Raw genomic sequence first — 24,455 nt, forward strand, 5'->3', positions numbered from 1 at the left:
TGATGCTGTCCATCTGTCCTTCCACAGCTGTAGCAGGTGAGCCACGATTCTATGCTTTTCTGATTTGTGGTTGTTGTGTTCTAGGATGAGTCCATAGATTGTAGTTGGTGTTCCCTTAGACAGGTGATACATCAACCAGCAGCGAGTCACCTCCAGGTCCAGTGGGAGGACTCCTGTCAGGACCTGGAGGGCGTGCGTGCTCACTGTTCTGCATGAACGGGAAATGATGAGCATAATGCTACGCTGGATTGCGTCCAGGTGTCTTTTATTTACTACTGTTCCTGCTTTTTTGTATCATATCGGGGATCCATAGGTAATGGCTGGGATGAAACTTGCTTTTTAGTACAGGGACAGGGTTTTTTTTTGTTTAATCCCCAGTCCCAGCGTGAGACTCTTGCTATTAATGCGCATAATTCCTTAGTTTTTCTTTCAGGTGGATAATGTGAGGAGCGAAGGATAAATTACTGTCGGTTGTAATTCCTAAGTATCGTTTGATGATTGCTCCTGCTATCTTTATTTGCGGTAGTCTGTAGTCGAGTACCCCTATCAGTAGAACAGAGTTCGTCTTCGTGGGTGAGATCTTCAACATGTGTAGCTTTTCCCAATCCTGTAACACCTGAATTGCCTGGTTTGCATGAGTCTCCAGGTATAATCTGGAGTCCACCTCCACCATCAGGACCATCATCAGCAAAGATCTGGCAGTTCACTTCGCCCAAGTCCTGAGCTAGGAAGTCGTCAAAGACAATGTTCCACAGGAGCGGCCCCAGGACCGAGCCCTGGGGGAAGCCCCTGCGGACCCAAAGAGGCACTTTTCGAAAAGGTGTTACCACCGCAATTTTTTGGTCAGTTAAGTAATTCTTTATACACTTGTAGATGTTTGTTGGGAGCGCTGCCTCCCGGATCCGGCCGAGGATGCTCGGCCACCATAGGGTGTCTAATGCCCTGGCAAAGTCCACTGCGATGACTAGGAAGTACTTCCTGTCGCATTGGGTTGATTTGAATATAAGGTTTTGGACTGCTATGGTTGATAATCCCGGTTTGAATCCATATTTGTTTTGGTGATTCCAGGTTTGCGGCTTTGCAGTGGCTCATAATTCTTTTATGCAACAGCCTCTCGTATAGTTTATTCAGGGTAAGTCAGTAAAGCTATCGGTCGGTAGGAATCCGGTTGTTCTGGTGGCTTGTTAGGGTTCTTCAGGTTGAGTTTCAGATTTGCAGTTTTCCAGGTCGTCCGAAATTTCCCCGCTTGCAGGCAGCAGGTTAATAGTTTGAGCAGGAGGCTAGGTATGTGTTCCACAGCCTTTTTGATCAGCTTTGGCTCCAGAAAATCCGGTCCCGGGCATTTCCTATTTCGTATCTGTGCCGCAGCATTTTGTAGCTCCATTTATTGCGACATGTATGCCTCGTTCGCTTGAGAGATTTCTTCCTGCTTGTCACTGAGGATGTCTGGGGGGTTCTAGAATGATTGTATTTAGAATGTTATTAATTGAATCATCCCATATTGTAGTGAGGGATTCTTGAGGGGTTTTTATTGCCGTTGTTATTTCCCCCCTGGGGAGCTTATTTTGTATACCACCCCCAGGGTTCCTCATTTCCGGTCGCGGAGACTAGTTGCTCTCAGGAGGCTCTCTTATTTTTTCTGTGTAAGCATTGTGTAGTTGTTGGTATTGATGTCTCAGATAGGCTATCTCTGGCCGATGTCCAATTTCTCCAGACTTTCTGATATTCTTTTCTCTTTATTTGGATTTGCTTTCGTAGTCTTTGTAACTCCGGGGTCCACCCTGGCATGGCTCCTACGGAGAGTGTCTTTCTTTTCATCGCTATTTCCGCTGCAGTGGTGATAATGCGGGTGACTTTTTCCTGCACCCTGTCCACGTTTTCCATCCCGTCACTCTATCCAGTCACTTCCTCCGCTGCTTGTGCTTTGCGGATCAATTGTTCTAGAAAGAGCTCCCAATTTGCCTTTTTGATAGCGAACCTGCTCGCCATGTATTTGCCATTTGTTGGTCTTGGCATCGTTCTCTTGATATTGAAGGTGATTGAAGGTGATCTGATGTGGTCCAGGCGTTTTGTACAGTCCAATCAGTCACATGAGCTTCTACGTTTCTTGTGGTTAGCGTAATGTCTATGGATGATTCCCATAGGGTGTTGCAGTATGTCGGTAGATTGAAGGGTTGATTCTTTACAGGGAAGATAGAATTTGCTAGGAACTTCTCGAGCCTCTGTCCATTCCTGGTATCTCGTCGGTCCGGTGTAGTGCTGTGTCAGACAGGGGAGCGGCAGTTTACGTCAGCGCCGATTACGACTCTTTGTCATGCTAGGGTTTCTTGCACCGTTTGTAGGTAGTTATAGCGCGTTCGTGATAAAAGTTGCCGAGTCCTGCAGCCTTTACATGAAACATTAAGCCGACCTAGAAAGAACATTGGAACAGCACTCATCTAACTGTGTTTGACAAGAAAAAAAAAAATCAAAGGCCGTAGTGTAATAAAATAATACCTTAGGTAACTTTGTTTTCTGAAGTTCTTGTATTTCTACTACATAACAGAGATAAATTTGATTTCACGAAGCTTGGTGTGGCTGCGCCTGTTGCACATGCCTAAGGCCGGCTCTGCTCCTAAGCAGCCAAACTGTAATTTTAGTTCATTAAAAACAAATCAACTAAGACAATTGATTAATTCAGAGTTAACAAAATGGATTATACTGCTATCTTTGCGCATTAATCTTAATCTTCCATAAGATACAAATTCGATGAAGCTGTTAATATTCTCTATTACAGTTGTTTCACTATTAGGAATATGAAGGGGAAATAAGTCGCATTTTTTGGCTTCCTAATCGAGGATAAATGCGCGGTGTTTCAAATGTCCGTACATGAGAAAAGGAAAAGAAAAAGTGGAACATTCTGTGATAAAAATAAGGAAGAAAAAGTTAAACGCATGTCCGATTCTGATTAGTCAGAGCCAATTGAATTTTAAAAAGTGGCCTTGCAGTTTATAAATGGTAAAAAGTAAATAAGAATAACCAGACACGTACATAGTATGATAAAAAATACTGCACTACGCACATCTGTCTTTTTATGTTATATATTTATTTAAAAAAAATAAAAAACTTGTCTGTCTCTCTCTCATATTTTGCAGTTCACGGAAGAAACTTCTGATCTTTGCATTGTGTCTTGTTGACCGCTTACGGTGTTTATCTGGGTTTCCAATCTCCACCCCCCAACCACACCACACACACACTTCCTTCAGCTTTCTTGTGATGCACGAGTTTGTAAGCATATTAAGTTCTTTGTCGTAGACCCCCATGCTGATGTTTTTTGCCAAAAGAGAATGCTGGTGAGCGCGATAGTACAGTGCGGACAAGATACTGAAAGCGGGTTTGTCCTGAGTGGCAGAAGGATGTCGTAGCTTCAAGAGGGAGCTTCCTTGTTCCCATTCCACAACTTTTCCAAGGCCGCCGCCTGTGTGAAGTGTCTGCCGAAAATAAAATATGGAGCGTCTTAATACAGCCAACAACGCCAAACCGCTGTTCATTCCGAAATGCTCGAACGGAGGAGGGGAGGGGGAGCTTAGCAGTACGAAACAGTGTTCACGAGTTGCCTCTGCCTAAGGAACGGTCGTCATTATTCTTAGAGATTCCCTCGCGGTAACAGCATGGCTCCGAAGGCAACGAAAATATGGCGACGTCCGTACACGTCGATTTACAATGATAACTATAAGTATGGCAGCAGCCTGTACTCCGACACCTTGCAAGAGATAGAAAAGAAGTACCACGACTCCATCTCCAAGACTCACCTGCGATCGGACCGCCCCGACATTAATTTATCAACTTTTGCGGGTTCTTCTTTCGCAAGTAACCCTGCGACAATCACGGCACGTCCTTCGTCACCCGCAGGGTCCTTGACAGGGTCGGTGTCCGCTTCCCTGAAGCCAAGCTCTTCTTCGCTGATAGAGGCGCGAGTAGGATCACTGCTGCGATCGACGTTTGAAGATGACACTAGCTTAAGAGATATTCGCGGAGTGTCTTCATTAATTGGCGAATCGACTAATATACGCGACAAGGCGAGCACAAAGCTATGGGAACCGCCGTCAGCACTACTACCCAATGTTCCCGAACTACCTGAAGACGACATAGAGGAGATTACCACATTAAGAAAGCGGAGGAAACAAACTGAGTCTTCTACGGTCGACCACACTTTAATGATGGAAAAATGGCAAGTCATTTTTTGCATTTAATAACCATTTTCATTCGATAATTTGTTTAACCTCTTTTGCATTGCAGATGAAACAAAATGTGATCGGAGATTTGTTATTTGACACTGTTTTCAAATCTACAAATGACAAAGCAAACAGTTGTTGCCTTCAGTTTGTAAGAATTCACTTGTAAGAAAAAATAATCGAAGGGTTGGTAACAGATAAAAAAAAAAAAAAATGATGTAGAAAATAAGCGTACGTTATTCTATTTGTATATTGTTTTGAACAAAGAGATACATGTACCATTTTGCTGTTGTATATATTCTCTCTCTCTCCCCTAGGCTTCTCGGTTAATAGGACCAGGACGAATATCTTAGACGTCGGTCGAAGTTGACTATTCTTTCATCGTATCTCAAAATTATTTTTGTACCGGACATCGGTGACACGATAGCTTCCAGGTCACAGCCCAGCAGGGCTTCACTCCTCACGCAAATAACAGAATTCTACCAAATCTGTAGTTCAATTTGAGGAATGGATCCGTTGTTCTACTCACACCCGGAAGCTATCGGGTGTGAATGATATTCTTAATAGAATTTCGGTTAAATGGGAATCTCGTTTAACCGAGGTTCTGTCTTAGAATCATTATATATTTCATTAGTATTATCAACAACTTGAATAAAAAGTAGTGAAATCCTATGCACGGTTGAACCGTGCTGGTTTTGTCTGCATAGTGATAGTTTAGTTAGGTTTAGTCTGCTTGGCCAAAGTATATGGAAGAAACTTTGTACACAAACTCTCCCGAAGTGTGCAGCTTTTCTTCTCTACACACAATTCCTTTCGCCTGCTGTGTGCGTGTTCTTTGATTGAATAGTGGTTTCTCTACTTGTATCTCGTTTGGAACAGACGAGATTCGAACCATGTTCGAGACTAGAGAAATTCTTTAAGGGCTCATGAGTGGGACTGTAGTTAGCCAGGCACAGGAAGTAGAGTTAGTCGGGTTTTTTCAGCCGGACAACAACGCAAATTTGAAAATAGAATTCTTACATCATAACTTACTTCGTGGTTTCTGTGCATTCCTATCCGTGATGTGTCATAAATTTCGCGTTAAGAATTGGTTTTTCAAATATAATAAAGGAAATTGTAAACTATAAAGCATTAAAAGCATTTTAAAAATAATTTTAATTCCTTTCAAATTTCAATTCTGGTAATATTATTCAGGTCGTCAAATTATGTTTCAAAGGAATGTAAATTATCTAGAAATTGTGAAACATTGTAATCAATATGATAAATAATTTCTGTCAAAGTTTATTTTCAAAAGTGGTGAAAAATCTATTCTTATTTGTTTTATTGATTTTATTCATAAATCTTTATGGCTTTCGGAGAGGGATTGGCTCCACATTTATGACTCTTCCGGGCTCGATCTCCACTCTCTCAGGCCCTTCACACGGTTTTGCACAAACCAAAGGCGCATGGCCTATATTTTTTTAAATCTTTATTGTAAGGAAAGTAATATGCAATATACCCTTCACAGCAGCAATGCCAGAAGTTTTGATGAGTCATATAATACGACGGAGTATACAGACAAGTATACGTAGCACCGAGTCACATCCAAATCGTTTAGCAGTTGTTGTTTGGTAGTTCAGCGTATCAGGCAGAATTTCTTTATTAGCTTGTCAATGTGTGGACTGAAGCTCAGTTTAAAGTCGAAGACGACTCCCAAGTTCGTATGTTTATGGACGAATGGAATGAGAATACCATTTAGAGAAGTTCGGACTTTAGTGGGTTGGTACTCGAGAGTACAGTATTCAGATTCGTCACCCAACATTGGATGAGTGGGGAAGGGTGGAAGTGACGACAGATAGCGGAATTGCGTCCGTATTCACAGTGGTCATCAGATAAGATAAAGTATCTTAGTAAAGGCGTGTAACACGTAACAAATGTATTCAGAAAAATTAAGAGCATGTTGGCCCACCTTTTGCCACAATCATTGCTTCGCTGAATTGCGGAAAACTTTATATATATACCAATTTCTAGCAGAAAGTTGGTGATATTGCTTTACATTCCTTCTTTAACGCACTCGTGAGCTCCTAAAAGAGGACTATCTTGGCTTTGTCCTAATTCTGCGTTCTTGCCCTCCGCATCAAAAATGTTCAGTGGACTGAGATATGCGTTGTATGCTGGCCACTGCCTTGCTTCGGTATTGTCTTCTAACTACCCATTCACGATCCTTGTTTAATGACACAGGTACTCCGTGTCGGAAGGTGTGAGGGCAGATTCCATAAAATTACTATAATAGAGCACACACAACACTGTCTAGAAGAGGAACGAGGCTACAGCATTCATGGTTCCATGCACCTGGACCAGTGTACCTACTGGTACTTTCAGAAATAACGCCAAAACGACACCACTTTCTCCTCCTAACTTCACAGATGACAAATCACCCAAGTTAAGCGTGTTGGAAGCATCTTTCATAAAAAAAAAAGAGTGAAAAAACTTCCATCGCACTGGAAGGTCTTTTAACTTGCTTCACAGGCCTCACTTCAATTAGGGCGACTTTTTTTTTTTTTTTTTTTTGACTGGTACAGCATGAACCTCAGGCTTCCTTGCACCATATGGCTAATAATAACAATAACTGATACACTGTCCATTCAGTGTCTTGCACAATGCCAAGTGACGTGTGCATTTTTTTTTTTTTTTTCGTTATCAAGACATGTGCTGCAGTTCTTCTGTGAATATTAATGGCGCGAAACTCACTCACTCTCTCATGTCTTCTCCCCATATCTGTCGCAGAAACACAGGTTTGCAACTCCAAACAGATTCACCAGGGTCAGAAGTGACATGAGGTAACTGTGTCAAGGCATGTTAGCTCTTTTAGTCAGTATTTTCCGCCTACTTAGTTGTTTCTTGGATGACTCAATGTCACCTCTCGACTTCATTTCTTCATCGTGTTGCCAACTGTCGACTTCGGAATGCAATTAATGAGCAACGGCATGCACAAGCATGCCTCTGAAACGTACGTTTTTTCCAATGGATCATCATCCAGTGTATACGCTTGAAATGAATTCTCGGCTAACTGTTGATCACCTTTGTAGGCCAAAATATTTGCGTATTTAGTTAGTAACACAATTTGCTGCAATAAAAAGTGTGGCTCATCACTTTTGATAGGGCAGCGTTTATTATTTATGAATAGCGACTACTCCTCCTCATCAGATGAAGAGGAGTCCTTTGTCCATCTTTGAAAAGGGTGGTCTTGTTTTGTCATTTTTTCCAGTGGCAGATATAGTTTCTTGGTTAGGAGAATGGCAGTCTCTGGTAACATGGGAATTACGTATGATGCTGATCGGTTGTTCTTGCCTCGTTCTGTGTTGTCATATACGAAAGAATTAGATTTCACCTAATTTCTTGATCACGACAACTCTACTTTTCCACCTAATCAGAAAAGGGGCCGAAGATCAGACTGGTTCCTGCTACTAATAGTGCTAACCATTAATTTTAGCGCAGACTCACACAGCCGCTATACGTCATGTGAGTCATCTTTTTTACTTTTGTCCGTCTGAATCAGGACATTCTGCGATAATCTGCTTTCCCCATGGGTTTGCGCACATCACCGATTTACAAAGGGAGAGCACAACCGTGTCATGTCTTTTTTCTTATCGCTATTTGTAGTTCACCTACCAGTCCCTGTGGTCAAGGGGTCAGGCGAAAGTTCGCCAGTCCAAAGGTTCAATCCTTACCCAAGCTAAAATATGTATCTTTGTTTAAATTTCCTTCTCTTTATATTAGTTCAATAATAATTCGCCCAAAAACAATATGGAACTAGTCTGGTTGCTCAACTTGCCACTATCGAGTCGATAAATAAAATCAATTGCGAAGCATACTTGGATTACTTATCAAATCCATAATTTCAATGAATCTTTGCAGATTAAAATTTCATATTTTATTGTACAGACAGTTACCTTTTTATTAGTTTTATCCGGTGGAATTTTATCATTCTATTTATTTCATTTATCTACATCATTATTTTAATATAACATAACACTTTATATTTTTTAATAACGGTTGGTGTATGATTGTGCAATTACTGTATTATGAATATTCTACAAATGGATTTCGTTGACCTCTTCCAAGCGAAGGATGTTTTCACATAAAACATCCTTCGTGCGTACTGGGAATACACGCTTTAATTTTTTTTTAAAGAAGTGTGATATTTTATTTTATAAGTTTAATTCAAAGAAGTATGTGTATTTAATTTACATTTTGTATGTGAATATTTTTTATAAATTTATAAAAATGTGTATATTGTTTTTAGGGGGGGAGGGTTGTAAAATCGATGTCCCGCATTGGAATACTAAGGATCTGGTAACTTTAATTATAGACCAAGATCGAAATGAGAACAGAATCAATTCTATACATTATAAGTACATTTATAATGATTATTTTTGTTCAAAATTAATCTAAAAATCAAAGTGCCCTAAGCACCTCTCACCCCTTTACTTTTAAAATAGACTGCATCTGGTAGTGACCTTTAGCTCATCCTCGTGGCAGTACGACTATGTGATATATTGGATAAAAGGAAGCTTTCCATACAAGTAAGAACTTGTTACCAGATACCTAACGGGTATGTTTTAGGGTATGGCGGCTCCTGGAACGTTAGTTCAACTCCCCTACCTAACAGATAGTTGTCTGGAGCAAGAGGCGATGATGATTTTTTGCTTTTTATTGCGCAAAAACGTCGAAAGTTATAACGCTTTAGGAAGGAGGAGGAGCAAGAGAAAGAATGCATCAGCAGTGAGCTTACTCAAACCATTCAAAGCCTTAAACACCTCATCAGATCACTCCGCTGGTGCCTAATTTCAGATTCTGCAATTTGCACAACAGAAGTTCTTTTCATGGTAAGATCACCTTTTTGTTCGCTTCATTAATCTCGTTTCTCTTCTCTGCACCCATTTGAACAGTTCCACGTCCTTCTTAAAATGAGACCTTCAAGACCTGTATGCATTACTCAAGGTGATGTACCCATTGAAGTACCCATTGCCTTGTGCAAAGGATTAATTACCTTATTCCTGCTAGCAAAAACTTCCTGAATGTCACTGGACAAACCCCCATGTGCTGTCCTGGCAGCCTGTTTGCACTGATCAGAGAATTTCATATCAGACTGCAACAATTACCCTCGGGTCTTTTTCGTTTTCCAGTACAATGACGGAAGTACCACACATTTAGTACGTTAATCTGGGATTTCTGCTACCCATATGCAACATGTTGGATTCCAGGGCACACTGGAATACCATGAAATGAGAGTGCAGTTAAAGCAGCAAGAAATCCCACTGATAATAACCACATTCCTTACGCAGACTATAAATCAATCATACGCCGAATTTGCAATGAAAAGTGGAGAGAAATTTGACATAATCAGGTAAATAACAAGTTACGAAATATAAAACAGAATCCACAGCTATGGAAATCTAGTTTCCGCTCAAACAGACACGAAGAGGTTGTGCTTGACAGAGCACGTATAGGTCATACCCATCTTACACATCTATATTTATTGCGAGGAAATAATCCGCCACTGCGACTCACCACTAACCGTAAAGCATATTAGTAATGGCCACATGGTGCAAGAAAGCCTATGGCTTATGCTGCACCAGCCAAAAAAAAAAAAAAAATTATATTCTTATAAAGTGTACTCGCTATCGGTATATTAGAACCACATCATTCCGATCCCTATCTAATTTAAACGAACCTCTTCAAATTAGACATTATTGAGGACAACTCCAATTTACCTGAGTTTTCCCACTATCTAAAACAGATTAATATATTTATGCTCATATAAAAAAACTCTTTATTAATCCGTACAGTATCTCTCCACAGGAACAGGCGCAAATGGCCAAAGTAGCTCTTGCGCCAAAAAAAAAAACCCAACACCAACAACCCACATGCAGTATCTTGCGTTTGCCGATGGTAAACTTCAATTGCAAATTCTCAGCCCATCTGTCTAATATTTATAGATCTTGTTGCAGTAGCATACCTTGATTATTGTCAGTAACCACCCTGCCAACCTTTGTACATTTAGTTCACAAAGAGCAGTGTCCACTGATAACACTGTCTTCTCCCACTGAACCATCCCTTTATCCATAGCAGTAACTTGCCCTTCATGCCACACAGCTCCAATTTGTATAGCAGTCTTTTATGAGCAACAGTATCAAAAGATTTCCTGAAATCCATGTATATGATATCAAAATTATTTTTTGCATCCAGTTCCTTTTTAACTGCACTTGATAGTATCCATTCAAATTGGCCAGACAACATTTCCCCTTAACAAATCCGTTTTGTGACTGCAGTAAAACTTCATTCCTGTCTAGACATTCCTGCATTACTTCTTTAACCAGTAACTCCAATACCTGGAACAGAAGTTAAGCTTTCAGGTCTGTAATTACTCGTGTCACCCTCTAATTTCCCAATGTAGATTTGAGATACATTGGCACATCTCCAGACCATAGGATTCACCTCAATCCAAGGATACTCGCATAATTATGGCTAAGAGTTTGGTTACCTCTTTTGCTGCCTGCTTCCCTTAATATAATTGAATAGATCCCATCTATACCAGGTGTCGTTTTTATATTTGGCTTCAATTTCTCTTCCACTTTCCTCACAGTTATCACAAAATCATTTAACTCCCTGTCAGATTTTGATATACCTCTGGCATCCTCTTCCCTAAACAATTCCTCATGTGTGATGCTCACTCAAAATACATATTCAGTTTGTCAGCAACCTGAATATGATCATCAGCAGCTAAACCAGTGATATTAAGTGGAGATGTGCGATTCATCCCTTTCCTCCTTAGTGGTCACATAAGTACAAAAATAAAAAAGTGCTTGCTATTTTTCTTTGCATCCTTTGCCAAAGAATAATGTCTCAATGTTAGCTTGTCTAACCTCCTTTGTGACATGGATAATTTGATAATTTATATGCATCCCATGCGTTTTTCTTTTCTACCACGAGTCTCATTACTTCAGTTTTTCTCAACCTTTTTGAATCCCTTTCAATATGTCCCCCTTTCAATTAATATAAAAATCTCGCCTCCCATATTATTCAAAATGTGAAATTTTATTAATTAGCATTATGGGAACTAAAAGCAAATCAAAACAACTGTGTTTATTTCCAAATATACATATTGTTAGTAATGTGAGCGTTCGGCTTGTTTGTTTGCCACAAGCTTTTATATGTTGGATGCTGTGGAAGATAAAGGCCAAGTTACGTCACTTATGTCAAGTCTGTTGAGCTGCTTTGTTTTTATAGCCAGAAGTGCAGAAAAACCGGCTTCACAAACGTATGTCGATGAAAACGGGATGACATACAAACCATGTTTACTTGTTTTGGGGTAAATAGGGAGATATTTTATCCAAAAATTCTCCGACGCCTTTTTTTTTCCGAAGTTATCTTTGGCGATTAAAACTTGAATTTCAAAAACTCCTCCTAGATATCTTATTGCATCAGTGAGAAAAGGTTTACTCAAAAGTTTACAAATAGAATTTTCAATAACGACATCAGAAAAATCTCATCAGAATTCATTCTGAAGACAAAATATTGGGAAATTATTTTTCTTAGAAATCATTTTCAAGAACCTTATTATCTTTGAGAGTTAAGTCGATAAAACGAAGCGATATTTTTAGTACCAACAACACGCTGAATCCAATTTCTCTATAAATGCATTCAATACATCAAAATGAGCTGTGATGGTGGTATTTGCCCCACCAGTTTCAAATTTAATGGGGTCACAGCTTCAGATACGTCTACCAAATATGCCAGTCTCAGCTGAAAGCTTTCATATTTGAATCCTTGAAGTAGTTGGTCTTTGCCTCGATATTCCGAAAACAGGGCGATTGCTTCCTTCAACTCATAAACCAGACCAAGCATATTTCCCTTCGATAACCAACGAACCTTAGTGTAGAACAGAAGAGCTTTGTGGTCGGCATTCAGATCTCCACAAAGCAAAGAAAATAATCTTTAGTTTAATGCACCTTTTTTCACATAATTCACTACCTTCATTCAGAATTGAGATCGTCACGCATATTGTTAGGCCGAGGCCAATGACTGGCGGTGAATGAACGATGCAATGCATCTTAAACAGATGAGGTTTTTCCTTTAATTTTTGCCAAAACCCCAAAACCAAATCGTGAGTTTAGCATTGCTGGTGTACCGGAGCGCACAATCCAGTCAATTTCTCTCAATACAAGTTATTCATTTTGAAGAATTTTGATATAGCTTCAAACATATCAATCTTTAGTAATGGCTTCCATGGCGCGAGAAAACATTTCTTCTTCCACAGTATTGCGAGCTACATATCGTGCATAAACAAGTAGTGTGCACAATTTTCGACATCGGTAGATTCATCACAACTAATAGCAAAAAAAAGTGTTATGATTTAATCTTTTGCAGAATTGGTTTGATATCCGCAGATAATTCATCAATTCGGCGCTTCACTATAGAATCGGACAGGGGAATATTCTGTAATTTTTTCTTAATTTCTTCTCTAAGTAAAATTTTAGCAGGAGTCAGAACACAAAGCTTTACAAGAGTTTCTCCAATGGTATGAGGTTTCTTTGCTTTGCAATTAAAAAAAAAAAGCTATTTCATACGAAGTTTTCACAGCCTTCACGGATTCCTGAAAGTATGCTTCACTCTCATGCTGCAGGGAACTCCTCTTGATATAAAAAAACTCAACCTACAGAAACGTTTCCACTGTTTCTGTGCCCAATATAACTGTACCTTATTGTTTCTTACTGACTAGAGAAAAATCGCTTCGGTTGTTGACAGCGATATCCCCATCTCTGTCATTATACATTATCTCTTCGGCAGCCACTTTCCAACTGGGTCGTTATTCGACTGACTGTTGCCTTTCTATTACCCTGCGCAAATCTTGTCTCCATCCATTGGAGTCTCTCATCAACGAGATGTTTCCGACTACCGTTTCCCCCTCTGTCTGAATGCTGTTTGATGAACTGGACTATTCTCGATATACAGTCATATGTGAAAATCCCAACAGTTTCCAAGAAACTCATACCGATGCACCTGGCGCCTACCAAGAAGACTAAGACTACAAAGCCGCGTTTAAAATCACTTAAATTTTTCTTCTTGCCGTTCTCGCACTAGATTACACACATACAGCATATATACGTAATCTGCTAACCTGCTTTACTTTATATCGGTAGTACGAACACATGATGCTGTCATTGAAGAAACGGATGAATACAGAGTTGCAATCTAAATAAATGTTCTGTTTATACTCCGGCACGACAACCAAGTCAGTAGAGTTTACAACAAATCGTCAATACAATATTTATCGTATTTAGTAGTCACGGGCTTGAGCCTCGGTCCACTCAAGGAACGCGTGGTATGCACTCTCGCTCCTGACCAGTGGGCTACGTCAGTCCATCTAATAAAAAATCATGTTTATCTAACTCAGTTAGATAAGCATGATTTTTTCTCTTAATAAAGCCATGTTTATATTTCTATTTTACTGATTAATGATCAGTAAAATACATGGCGTTCAGGATGACTTGGGCCGACTTCAAGAAAGGTCACAACAGTGGCCTTTTAATGCAAGAAAATTTCACCAAGTGTTATACTTGGTAAATCGCAGCCCTCCCCTCCCCAAAGAATACACCTGGTGCAGTTGAATTAAAAACAGTAGAGGAAAAAAATGAATTTAGGAGTTATACGGGCAGATATAAAGTTCTGTGAGCAGTATTGACAGGAAGGACGACCATATGTGGAAATATTGATTATGTGAGTTTCAGAGTTTGGCGTTCAGGCGCTTTAGAGCGGACCTAATTGACGTCTAGAAGGCTATGAGAGGGAAACTGTAAAATGGATGAAGACGAAATCTTCAGTTATGATTCCGTCCGAGCGGGTAGCACAGTGGTTATCAGAGTCTCCTACACAACACCGGATAGAAAAGGCCCCGTTCGAACTCAGTCAATACGATAGGAATATTTTATGAGCCTTTTTCATCACGTGGCTTTTGTGGATTTATTGGATGATTGTTTTCTACATCAGCATGTTCGGGAGGCAACTAGAGGGAGTAATAGTCTTGATCTGATTATCAGTAGTGATTCTTCATGCATTAAGAATCTACAGATAAAGGAATCACTAGGTGGCAGTGATCAAAGTGTGCTAAAGTGGGATTTACTCAAAGAGGTAACTACCATCAGGGGCAAAGGGAAGGGTTTTTGCTTTCGTAAAGGTGACTACGGTGGTCTGAGACAGTATTTAAATTCTATACAGTGGGACCAATTGATGATGTTACCAACAGCAAATTCAACATGGGAAGCATTCAAAGAATTAATTTTGGAAGCTACTAGGCTTTTCATGCCAACATAGAAATATTGTACAAGAATTAATCCTAAATGGATGTCAGATGAACTAATGAGACATATGGCAGAGAAGAAACATGCATGGGATACATATAAATTAACATGTGACACAGAAGCCTATGATAGATATAAGCTGGTCTGTAACCAAGTTACAAAGGAGGTTAGACAGGCGAAGGCAGATTACGAGAAATCTTTGGAAAAGGATGCAAAGAAAAACAGAAAAAAAGAGTTCTTTACTTATGTGAACTCTAGAAGGAAGGGGATGAATCAGATTGGTCCACTTGATATCGATGGTTCAACTGTTGATGATCCTGCACAGGTAGCTAACAAACTAAATGAATATTTTGCAACTACATTCACACATGGAGTTATTCAGGGAGAGGAATGCCAGAGGTGTATTCAACTCTGGCAGTAAGCTAAATAACCTTGTAATAACGAAGTGTAAAATGTAGGAGAAATTGTTGAAGATAAACATAAGGCACCTCGGGTGGATGGAATCTATCCAGTTATATTAAAGGAAGCGGCAAAGGAAGTAAGCAAGCCCTTAGCCATAATTATGAGACCTTCCCTGGACTCAGTGGAACTTCTCCATGGACTGGAGATGTGCAAATGTGACCCCCATCCACAAAGGGGGAGACAGGTAATTACAGACCTGTTAGTTTAACTTCTGTTCCAGGGAAATTAATGGAGGCACTGGTTAAAGAAGCATTGCAGGATCATCTAGACAAAACCAGTTATAGCATGGGTTTGTTAAGGGGAAGTCTTGTCTGACAAATCTGATTGGATACTATGATGCAGTCACAAAGGAACTGGATGCAAAGAATAACTTTGATATCATATATTTGGATCTTACAAAGGCCTTTGATACTGTTGCACAAAGAAGACTGCTGCACAAATTGGAGCAGCGTGGCATTGGAGGCAAGTTGCTGCTATGGATAAAGGAATGGTTGAGTGGGAGAAGACAGAGTGGTAATCAATGGACACTGCTCTTCGTGGACTAATATTATTAGTAGGGTCCCTCAGGGTTCAGTGTTGGATCCATTGTTGTTTTCTGTATTTATAAAGGATATTCATGATGGCATATCAGGCTTAATGTCTAAGTTTGCAGACGATACAAAGGTCGGCAGATTTGTTAATGACACTAATGACAGTACACTGCTGCAACAGGATCTAGAAATGAGCAGATGGCTGAAAGGTGGCAAATTAAGTTTAACATTGACAGATGTAAAGTACTACATATGGGAAGCAGTAATCCCAGAGTAACGTATCAACTCTGTGGTACTACACTGACAGTGGTAGAGAATGAAAAGCACCTGTGGTAATTGTGCAGGCAGATATGAAGTGTTCTGAACAGTGCAGACGGTCTGCAAGAGTATGTTACAGTGTCTTGTCAACGATATACAGGAATTTTCCTTGTAGTGATAAGGAGGTGATTATCCCCTTGTATAAGGCAATGGTCAGGCCACACCTAGAGTACTGTATACAGGTCTGGAGGCCTCATTTCAAGAAGGATGTAGAGCTGGTGGAACGAGTACAGAGAAGGGCAACAAGATTAGTGAATGGAACAAAGGGGTACTCTTACGAAGAAAGGCTTAAGTTTTGCAAATTAGTGTCTTGAGACTAGGCACCAGCGAGGTGATCTGATAGAGGTGTATAAAGCCTTGAATGGTTTGAACATGCTGAATGCTGATGGGATTCTTCCTCTTGCTCAGAATAATCGCCTGAGAGGGCATAAATACAAATTGAGGAAAGACGGTTGTAGGATAGATGTGGGGAAGTTTGCCTTTAGCCAGCGGGTTAATGATGGAAGTTTATTCCAGGAATCCTGGAATAAACTTCCATCTGTCGTTGGAGAAGTTGATAGTCTAAATAGATTCAAAGCAGAACTGGACACATTTGGAGCGAGGGGATGAGTGAAATAAGGTTTTTTTTTTGGCTAATGCTATATAAGCTTGCTTTCTTGCATCATGTGCCCTTGCTGATCACGTGGCTGATTTAGCCTGTCTCAGGCGAAGGTGGCTTGGTCTCTTGGAAGCTCAGATTTTCCGTCAAGCAAACAGGGCTGGTTGGTTGGTGCAACGATTTCAGGCAATATCAGCAACTTAGGCCACACTGTGCCGTATTTTTGAAAATTGTGGGTGTTCTGTGATCGATTCAGGGTTTGTTGAATTAAAAAGAAGTTTCGATAGGAAAAAACCATGCTACTCACGCCTGAGACCGACTAACCCAGCCACGGTGTGAAAAATGCCGATAAAAATTCCTCACGTCATGGACGGGACTCGAACTAATATACACACACACACACACACACACACACACACACACACAGCGCAATATGGTCCAAGTCGCTGATGCGCCTAAAACCCCCCTACAGTAATTTTCATCGCCTCCACCCAGCGAGGTGACTTCGAGAAATAATGATATGACGCCTTGCTTCTGCTTTATATTCTCTTCTTTTGGAGTGTTTCATTTGAGACACTCCAAAAGAAACAATGAAATCATGAAGCGCGCTTTCTCTGTAAGCAACTGTCTTCTCCCAGAGAAAAAGGGTACTCGCTCTTTTAACGGAGGTCTGATATCACCGAGTTGGTATTGCTTTAAGAATGGACGTTCTGGAGGAAGCTTTTGTTAACTTACTGAAAGAAAAGGATTAACTGAGAATAAGAATCAATAAGTATGCACTGCAATTTTTCTTTAATTATCAGGGCGCGTTTAATAATATTTTTTGTGGCTAAGTATTATTTGTAGAATAACGGCTTCAGATTGTCCGAGCAGCTATTCAATTTAAATTGAGATTATTTTTCGCCTACTGCAGATCAACAATTGTACAAATCAACTGCGAAACAATAATTAAAAAACGGTTAACAAGAGACATTCCCAAGGGATAATACTTGGATCTGTAACGTGCAACAGTGAATTTAAAGGACTTTTTGGTTCCAGTTGGATGGAATCTGAGCATATGAGTTGCTCAGACCAACAAGAAACTGATATTTAAGATTAGCTTGACTTGGCTGCACATAACTTGCATCATAACAAAAAAAAAATAAAGTTTTCTTAATCAGTTTTCTTTAAGTAATTCATTACTCAGACACAATCACAACTAAGAAACTTTACAATAAAAGAGGAGAGTTAAAATTGAATTTACTGTAAGAGAAGATAGTTCATTTTCTCGGCAAGCACACGGGAACAAACATGCAAATCACAAGACAAGGTAGTATACGAAAAGTAAAAACAACGGTATTTTACCACCTTCGGATAGAGAATTATCTAAAAGTATTACTGTATATTCAATGAATTCTTCCAGGTGCCCTCTTAATTACTAGCTGAAGTCATACGCCTATTTCACTTATTTGGCCCCATTATAAGAACCAAACACATCGCTTACAAATATAGAAGTGTTCCATGTTTTACAATTTCAGTTTATTTTTCATTGTATATCGTGTTGTTTGGTCGTATACAGACAAATTATTAGAATTTGGTGTTGTGCTATAAAGATCTAGGTCCTATGAAGAAAGTTATTGTTCCTTTACAACGGTTCCGTGTTGTTTGGACTGATAGCTAGTTCCTTAACCTTGGCAGAGGTTCAGAACATCCTGCCCGGAATTGTATCGCTGACTATGTCTTTTCTTCTAGAAATAGTCGTAACTTTAGTAAGCTGCAGTCCTCTTCGTAGAGGGGAGAGAAGGTTGCTTTAAATATGTACTTTATCTGAACTTCCTCCCCGACGTGCTGTACACAAACTACTGCTAATAGTTCTATTGTAGAACAACTGCTTCCAGACGCAATACACGTGTCCGCACAGCCGTGTTGCTGACACGCTTTGCTAAATAAGGATAGGAACAGGAGTACGATTACAGGAAAACGGAAACTGTACCCCGTGATCCACAATTCATTTAGGAAGGCTACTTTACCGCGAAAATGTTCTCTCAATCTGCTGTGTTATTAAGTTTCACACGAAAAAGAAGTGTTAGCAGAATAGGAAGCCAATCCCCATAAATTTTATTGATGCGATAGACTCAATATTTGAGAACAGTAGTCCTATTTCATCTAATTTTCCTCTCCAGTATAAACAACCATCGACAATGGAATACGACCCTCCTCTCCTCGATAAATCATCACTATCACAAGAGACAGATGCTTGCATGGCAGGAGTATCGTAAGGAGCTAGGAAAATGGGCAACCTTACAGATGTCCAGCTCCAGCAATTTTTTAGGCGCGTTTGCAAATGTCTTCATTATTTTCACCATGTGTAACGGCAAGTATCAACAACTTTTAGTGCGCGGATTTAAGAAATTTTATATTTACATCTTTTAGATTTAAATTATCGAGCCTGCACAAATTTCATTAAAATCAACAGTAATCAGGCAGTTCCGACCTCACCCCATCTGGAATGTTTGAGAAGGAAAAGTAGGATCAACACCAACTTTTTAACCTATGTTTTACTGGTTTTATTTTATTTTCAGAAATAATATTTCAGGAAATAGAGTATTTAGAATATTCTTCCGGATCTGAGTGTCAAATTTCATTAGTGAGAAGTTAACCCATTTTTCTCCGTGGTCCCGTTTCACATAAGAAATTCCATGTAGCGGTTACTCATCATTTGCAATTTTGATATATACTCTGAGTACATTAGACGTTTTTAACCCGCCACAGGTTATGAGAAAATTCAACGTTGTCGTATTTACGCACTTCTCTATCTATTATGTTTCAAACTGCAAAATTCCTCTCCGTGGAAAGAACTTTTCGAATAAATGCAGTTTACAGACAATATTACTTGCATCATGGCCTTTGATTTTTCTTTTGCACAAAAACAAGCAATTTAACTTTGCTATTAATTTTTCAAGTTGAATTTCAAAATAACGGTACATTAAGAAGTTCTATTAATTAACTAAGTGTCCATTGCAATTCATTCGCAATACAGTGGAACCGTATTTTATTCGAACTTCTCTAGGATTGACCAGTTCTGATAATCAATTTCTTCTGAAAAAGCGACAGCTCACTCTTTAATATTTAAAACTATTGATTTTCCTCGTGTTATAATCACCATATGGAAGAAGCCTAGTTTCGAATCTCAACGAAATTCGAGAAATTTTTGTGCAACTTTTTTTTTTCTCCCACTTTTAATCTGGTTGTTATTCGTCTTGGGTGAGGAAATTTCATGGTATTCTCCACAGGCAGTTTTTTTTGTTGTCCTTTTAATAAAATCTAAAATAGGCAAACAAACCATCGAGCATAAGGAATGCACTCGCTCTTCACCGCTTTAGGTTAGTCGGTACAAGAAACCTTTCCATATCGGCCACTAAGTTGGTACCAATAACACATCGGTACTAGTAGTAAGACGTAATTCGTACCTACAGAACTGATATCACTTTGATCGTGAAGGATGGAACTACATTTAGGTTTCTTAGGCAACACCATACTACTGCTAATTTCTCATTGTGCAGTCTTAGGTATCACTAAGGGATCTAGTCACGGCTCAAAGTCATTCCCCACTTAATGAGCATCCTTGAGCGAGCAGCTGTTTTCGCGAGTACGGAAAGCAAAGCGACGGAGGAACATTCATTGAATCAAATTATAAATCCTTGGATCATTAAAATTACGACCAAATCAAGTTCTCCTCACACTGATTGTTCCTGCCAAACTCCGTTATACCTACCTCTATGTATACAATAATATATGCACAAGTTGTAATCACATATATTTTTCAAACAAGCGTTGCTCGTTTTTGGACCCTTTTACGAAGTTCGATGGGTTTGTTTTTTTTTTGCCGCAATCTCCATATTGGACAACCTTTCCATAGGTTGTCCAATATGGAGTATTCCAAGTGTGGTTCCACAACTTCCTCATATAGTGGCATTATGATCTCCCTATCTCTACAAGCAACGCTCGATAAATAATCTATAGAATACCTTGCCGCTTGTCTGCACTGATTGGAGAACCCCATGTTCGACCGTATCGTAATTCTGAAATCTTTCTTCCTCTATTGTTTTAGATCATTCCTAACCAAGCGTGTAACTTATTTTGGGGTTGTTATTCCGAAGTAAAAACACTTTACTTTTCCGCATTAAAACTTGGCCACCACGTTTTCTGACCATCCCTGAAGTCCATCTATAATTCATCCTGAATAAGCTGCGCTTGACGCTGACCATTAACTACTCTACCGATCTTGACCTCCTCTGCAAATTGATATCACGCCCTGTGTTCCTTCATGAATGTCATTTAAGAAAATCAAAGACAGCAGTTTTAGCAGTACCGATCCTTGGGAAACCCCATTTGTTACTTTGACCAACCTGAAGATTAACCATTAATCACACACCGCTGCTTTTTACCCTGAAATCCGTCTAAGGATTGTTTCCTACGATTTCAGCATGTTCCAGCTTATACAGTAAGCTCTCGCGGGACGGAGTCAAATGATTTGCTGAAACCCAAGAAACAATGTAGAAATTATTTCTTACATCCAGCTCATGATTGACTTAAAATAGTTAATCAGGTTGGTTAAACATAATTTTTTCTCTTTACAAAGCTATGCTATATCTCCTTCAGAATTACATTTCTATATAAATGATCCTGTAATGAACTCCACTGCCTCCACGATTTTCCCTACCACTGAAGTCAGACTGACTGGTCGGACTTCAAAATAAACCCCAGGGGCTCACATCTGATGAGTATGGGCTTGGCACACCCAGGGTCCTGAGCTGGATATCATCATTCTTCTCTTTCTTGGTGATTCCTTCCTTCCTCTCTCTCTCAGGTTAACTCGGGAATTTTTTTATTTTTTTTTTTTTGGCTAGTGCAGCATAAGCCTCAGGCTTCCTTGCACCATATAGCTTATAATAATAATAATAATAATAATAATAATTTATTATTCACTTCAATCTTAAAATCGTCTTTATTGATTAGCGATAAATTGGAGAAGCGCCATTCTGAGGGAATAATTCTTGAGTCTAGTGACGATCACATAATTAACCTCTGTGGTTCAATGCACTCTCTGAATATTACAATTTGTATGCCATCAAATCCAGGAGCCTTACTTGTATTTAGGCTCGAACGTTTTTCTAATAAATAATCTTTTGAAATTTCGATATTGCTAATTTTAAGCTTTCCAGCTTCACTGCACAGTTTCTCCTCGCCATGGAGGCTGTTTCTTCTGTAAATATCAGTGCAACTCATTCGAAACGCAGCAGAGTTATCTATACATTTCTCGCATCTTATGCAAGTGTCGGATCTGATTCTCCCTTTTCTTCTTAATATTCACATACGAGAAAAACTCGTTGTCTCTGTTCACTGATGTCTTAGCCAGCGATTTCTCATAAATCTGCCTTTGCGAGCCGAACTTTTTCTGTGGTATTCTTACAGGTCAATTTGTGGCTTTAGTACTTTTTATCGCTCTGTAACTTTTCCGATTCCATCTTTTTCTGCTCTATTCAACTGGCTAGTTCTTTTTTCATCTACATTGGAATTCTTGTGGCTGTTTTATTAAATCGTATATACACTTTAATGCTTCTCTGACTGTAGCTTTAAAATCATAATAATTCTAATGTATTCACGCTCCGTGAGCTGTTTGGGAATTTTTAGGTGCGTCGGCATCTAGGGCCATAATGCGCCATACACTTTCCAGTTTATAGAGGTCATGTAGCATCCTAATCTCTTTTGCCTTTAACATACTTGTCACCTCATCATCCAACTTTGAACTCTACGTTCACACCCTGCTAATGGCTCTATACTGAGAGTCATGTGATTTCATTGGCTCACATGAGAGATGATCATGTTTAGAATATTTTACCCCTAGTACTTTCCCTAACATGCTATCGCTCACAACACTAAACTCATTAATGTAAGCTTAGCTTCAGAAATTAAATTTGTTTTGTTTTCTTCAAACGAGAGTGTCAAACAAATAGGATTCCGAAATCAACAAACTCTCACATAAGCTAAAATTGCTATTTATCAGCAACAACTACGAATATGACTTTTAAAAATCAAATCTAGATGATTTTTTCGACCCTTTATTGGTAAACGAAAGCAAGTTCAGCCTTCTCATAATTTAAATTTACTTCATTGCTATTAACGTTTTAATCGACTTAAAATAAATTCATAACTACACAGCCACGTTTGGTATTGGTTCGAAAAATTACCATTTCAGATGATCCACGGTCGGATAATCGACCCCCTCCTAACGTTCAATAAAAAAAAAGAGTAGCTAATCATCTATATTTATCGTACAGATTTCACATTACAGTACTTATAATTATAGGTTTGACTTACCATATCCAAGTAGGATCGGGAAAGCAGCTCGTGAAAGTCATATCATTTAAATACTTAATTCTGCGGCAAGCTGTCAAGATTGTCATTTTGGCAGTACATAAAAATGCCCTAACAATATGCTACTGTACTCTAATAGTAATGTACAAGCAAAAAACTACCATAACAATATCAACTAAGCAATATTCCTAAGTTTATTCATTCTGTCAGTCTCTTTATTGTGGATTTTGCTGTATGTGGGCATTTTTTCTTCAATTTTTCGTTTATTAACACACGACTGTATTTATATTCTCAAGATACATATTAATCAATTTATATACATACTCTTATATATGCTGTGCCCCTTGTGTACATATGCATGTGTGTGTGTCTTGGTATGAAGGGTGGCTCCTAGACAAACCCATCTCCACCTATTACTCCTGTGACAGCTCAGAACCTCTGCAAAACAGTCCTGAAAAAAAGTGTTGTGTCAGGGCATTTCGCCACCAGGAACCAACCAACACGTGGATCAACCATTCTCTGTGTGTGCTATAATGCACGAATCCCGCACCCATCGGATGAAGTGCTATACGGGTAGGTGCCAGCAATGCCGCCCACAAGGCTGCCCAGTCTTGGAGGCTAACGAAAAAAAAAAAGGACATGAGTATATGTAATGGGCGGCACCTAGAACATCTGTTCAACTCCGCCTCGTATCTCTGTGAAGAACAGTATCACTACAAATTGGCCAGATATGTGTGTGTGTTCTGTTGTTGTGTCTGGCCGCTTGGCTACCCAGAAGCATCAGTCACCTGGACAGATCATTTTGGGTACTCGTCCACACCACGGGAAGGTGGGCCAGTCCCAGTAAAACACGAACTGTCTCAAAAGAGACGCTGATCCACCTGGTGTTGCCAGAAGGTGGGCCAGGATCCCCTGGGGGATCATTCCAGAGGGGGGTGCTAAGGAGGGAAAAAACCCCACTCGTGGTGCAGGTTATGAAGAAAAAAATAAAATAAATAAAATAAAATAAAAAAACAAAAAGAATAAAATAATAAATAAAATAAAAAAGAAAACAAAACAAATAAAAAAATAAATAAAAGGAAAAAAGAAAAAATATATGAAAAGAAAGATAATAATACAATAGATAGATAAAAAAAAGGTAATTAATAAAAATAAACAGACAAATTTCAATAAGTCCATATCTAAATGGCAAATTGAGCAGAAAAAAAAAAAATAAAATAAAACTGCACCGGATTAACTAACTCCATTCTTCTTTCCTGTCAGTACTAAATTAATGACAACATATTCTGCTGGATAGCGATGATATGTGCACGTAGGTCAGTTTGTCCGCTGACCGCACTATTTTTGGTTACCGCTAAAATAAAATGTATTTTAAAGAGCATTTATGCCTGCCCAAAGAAATAAGCATTTACGACTTTTCTCCACACAGCCGTGAACTGCAAAATCAGCTCGACAGCATCACCAGATCGATCTCCGAGGCTGAATCTCGAGTGAAAAGTGAGGCCACAACTCTAAAGAATAGAATGCAGACTGAGCTAACGGATCTGACCATGACAATGGACGACTGCAATCAACAGAGCACGGAGCTGCAGAAAATAATAAAGAAACAGTCCACCCAACTGATGGTGAGTAG

At 39.3% G+C, this 24,455-nt stretch overlaps 1 protein-coding gene across 1 annotated transcript in view; it reads left to right on the forward strand.

Annotated features, from left to right (window-relative positions):
- The first annotated feature begins 3,380 nt into the window (after nucleotides 1-3,380).
- LOC150080894 (uncharacterized) overlaps nucleotides 3,381-24,455 on the forward strand; it is a 28,463-nt gene continuing 7,388 nt past the window's right edge. Inside the window, exons 1-2 of the mRNA XM_090381283.1 lie at nucleotides 3,381-4,210; nucleotides 24,252-24,447. Of these exons, the coding sequence (XP_090237409.1) occupies nucleotides 3,651-4,210; nucleotides 24,252-24,447 (756 nt within the window). The 5' untranslated portion in view covers nucleotides 3,381-3,650. The remainder of the gene's footprint in view (nucleotides 4,211-24,251; nucleotides 24,448-24,455) is intronic.

The sequence above is a fragment of the Mastigoproctus giganteus genome, chromosome 9 (assembly GCF_048544385.1).
Source record: "Mastigoproctus giganteus isolate SK-2022 chromosome 9, ASM4854438v1, whole genome shotgun sequence".
NCBI lineage: Eukaryota > Metazoa > Arthropoda > Arachnida > Uropygi > Thelyphonidae > Mastigoproctus > Mastigoproctus giganteus.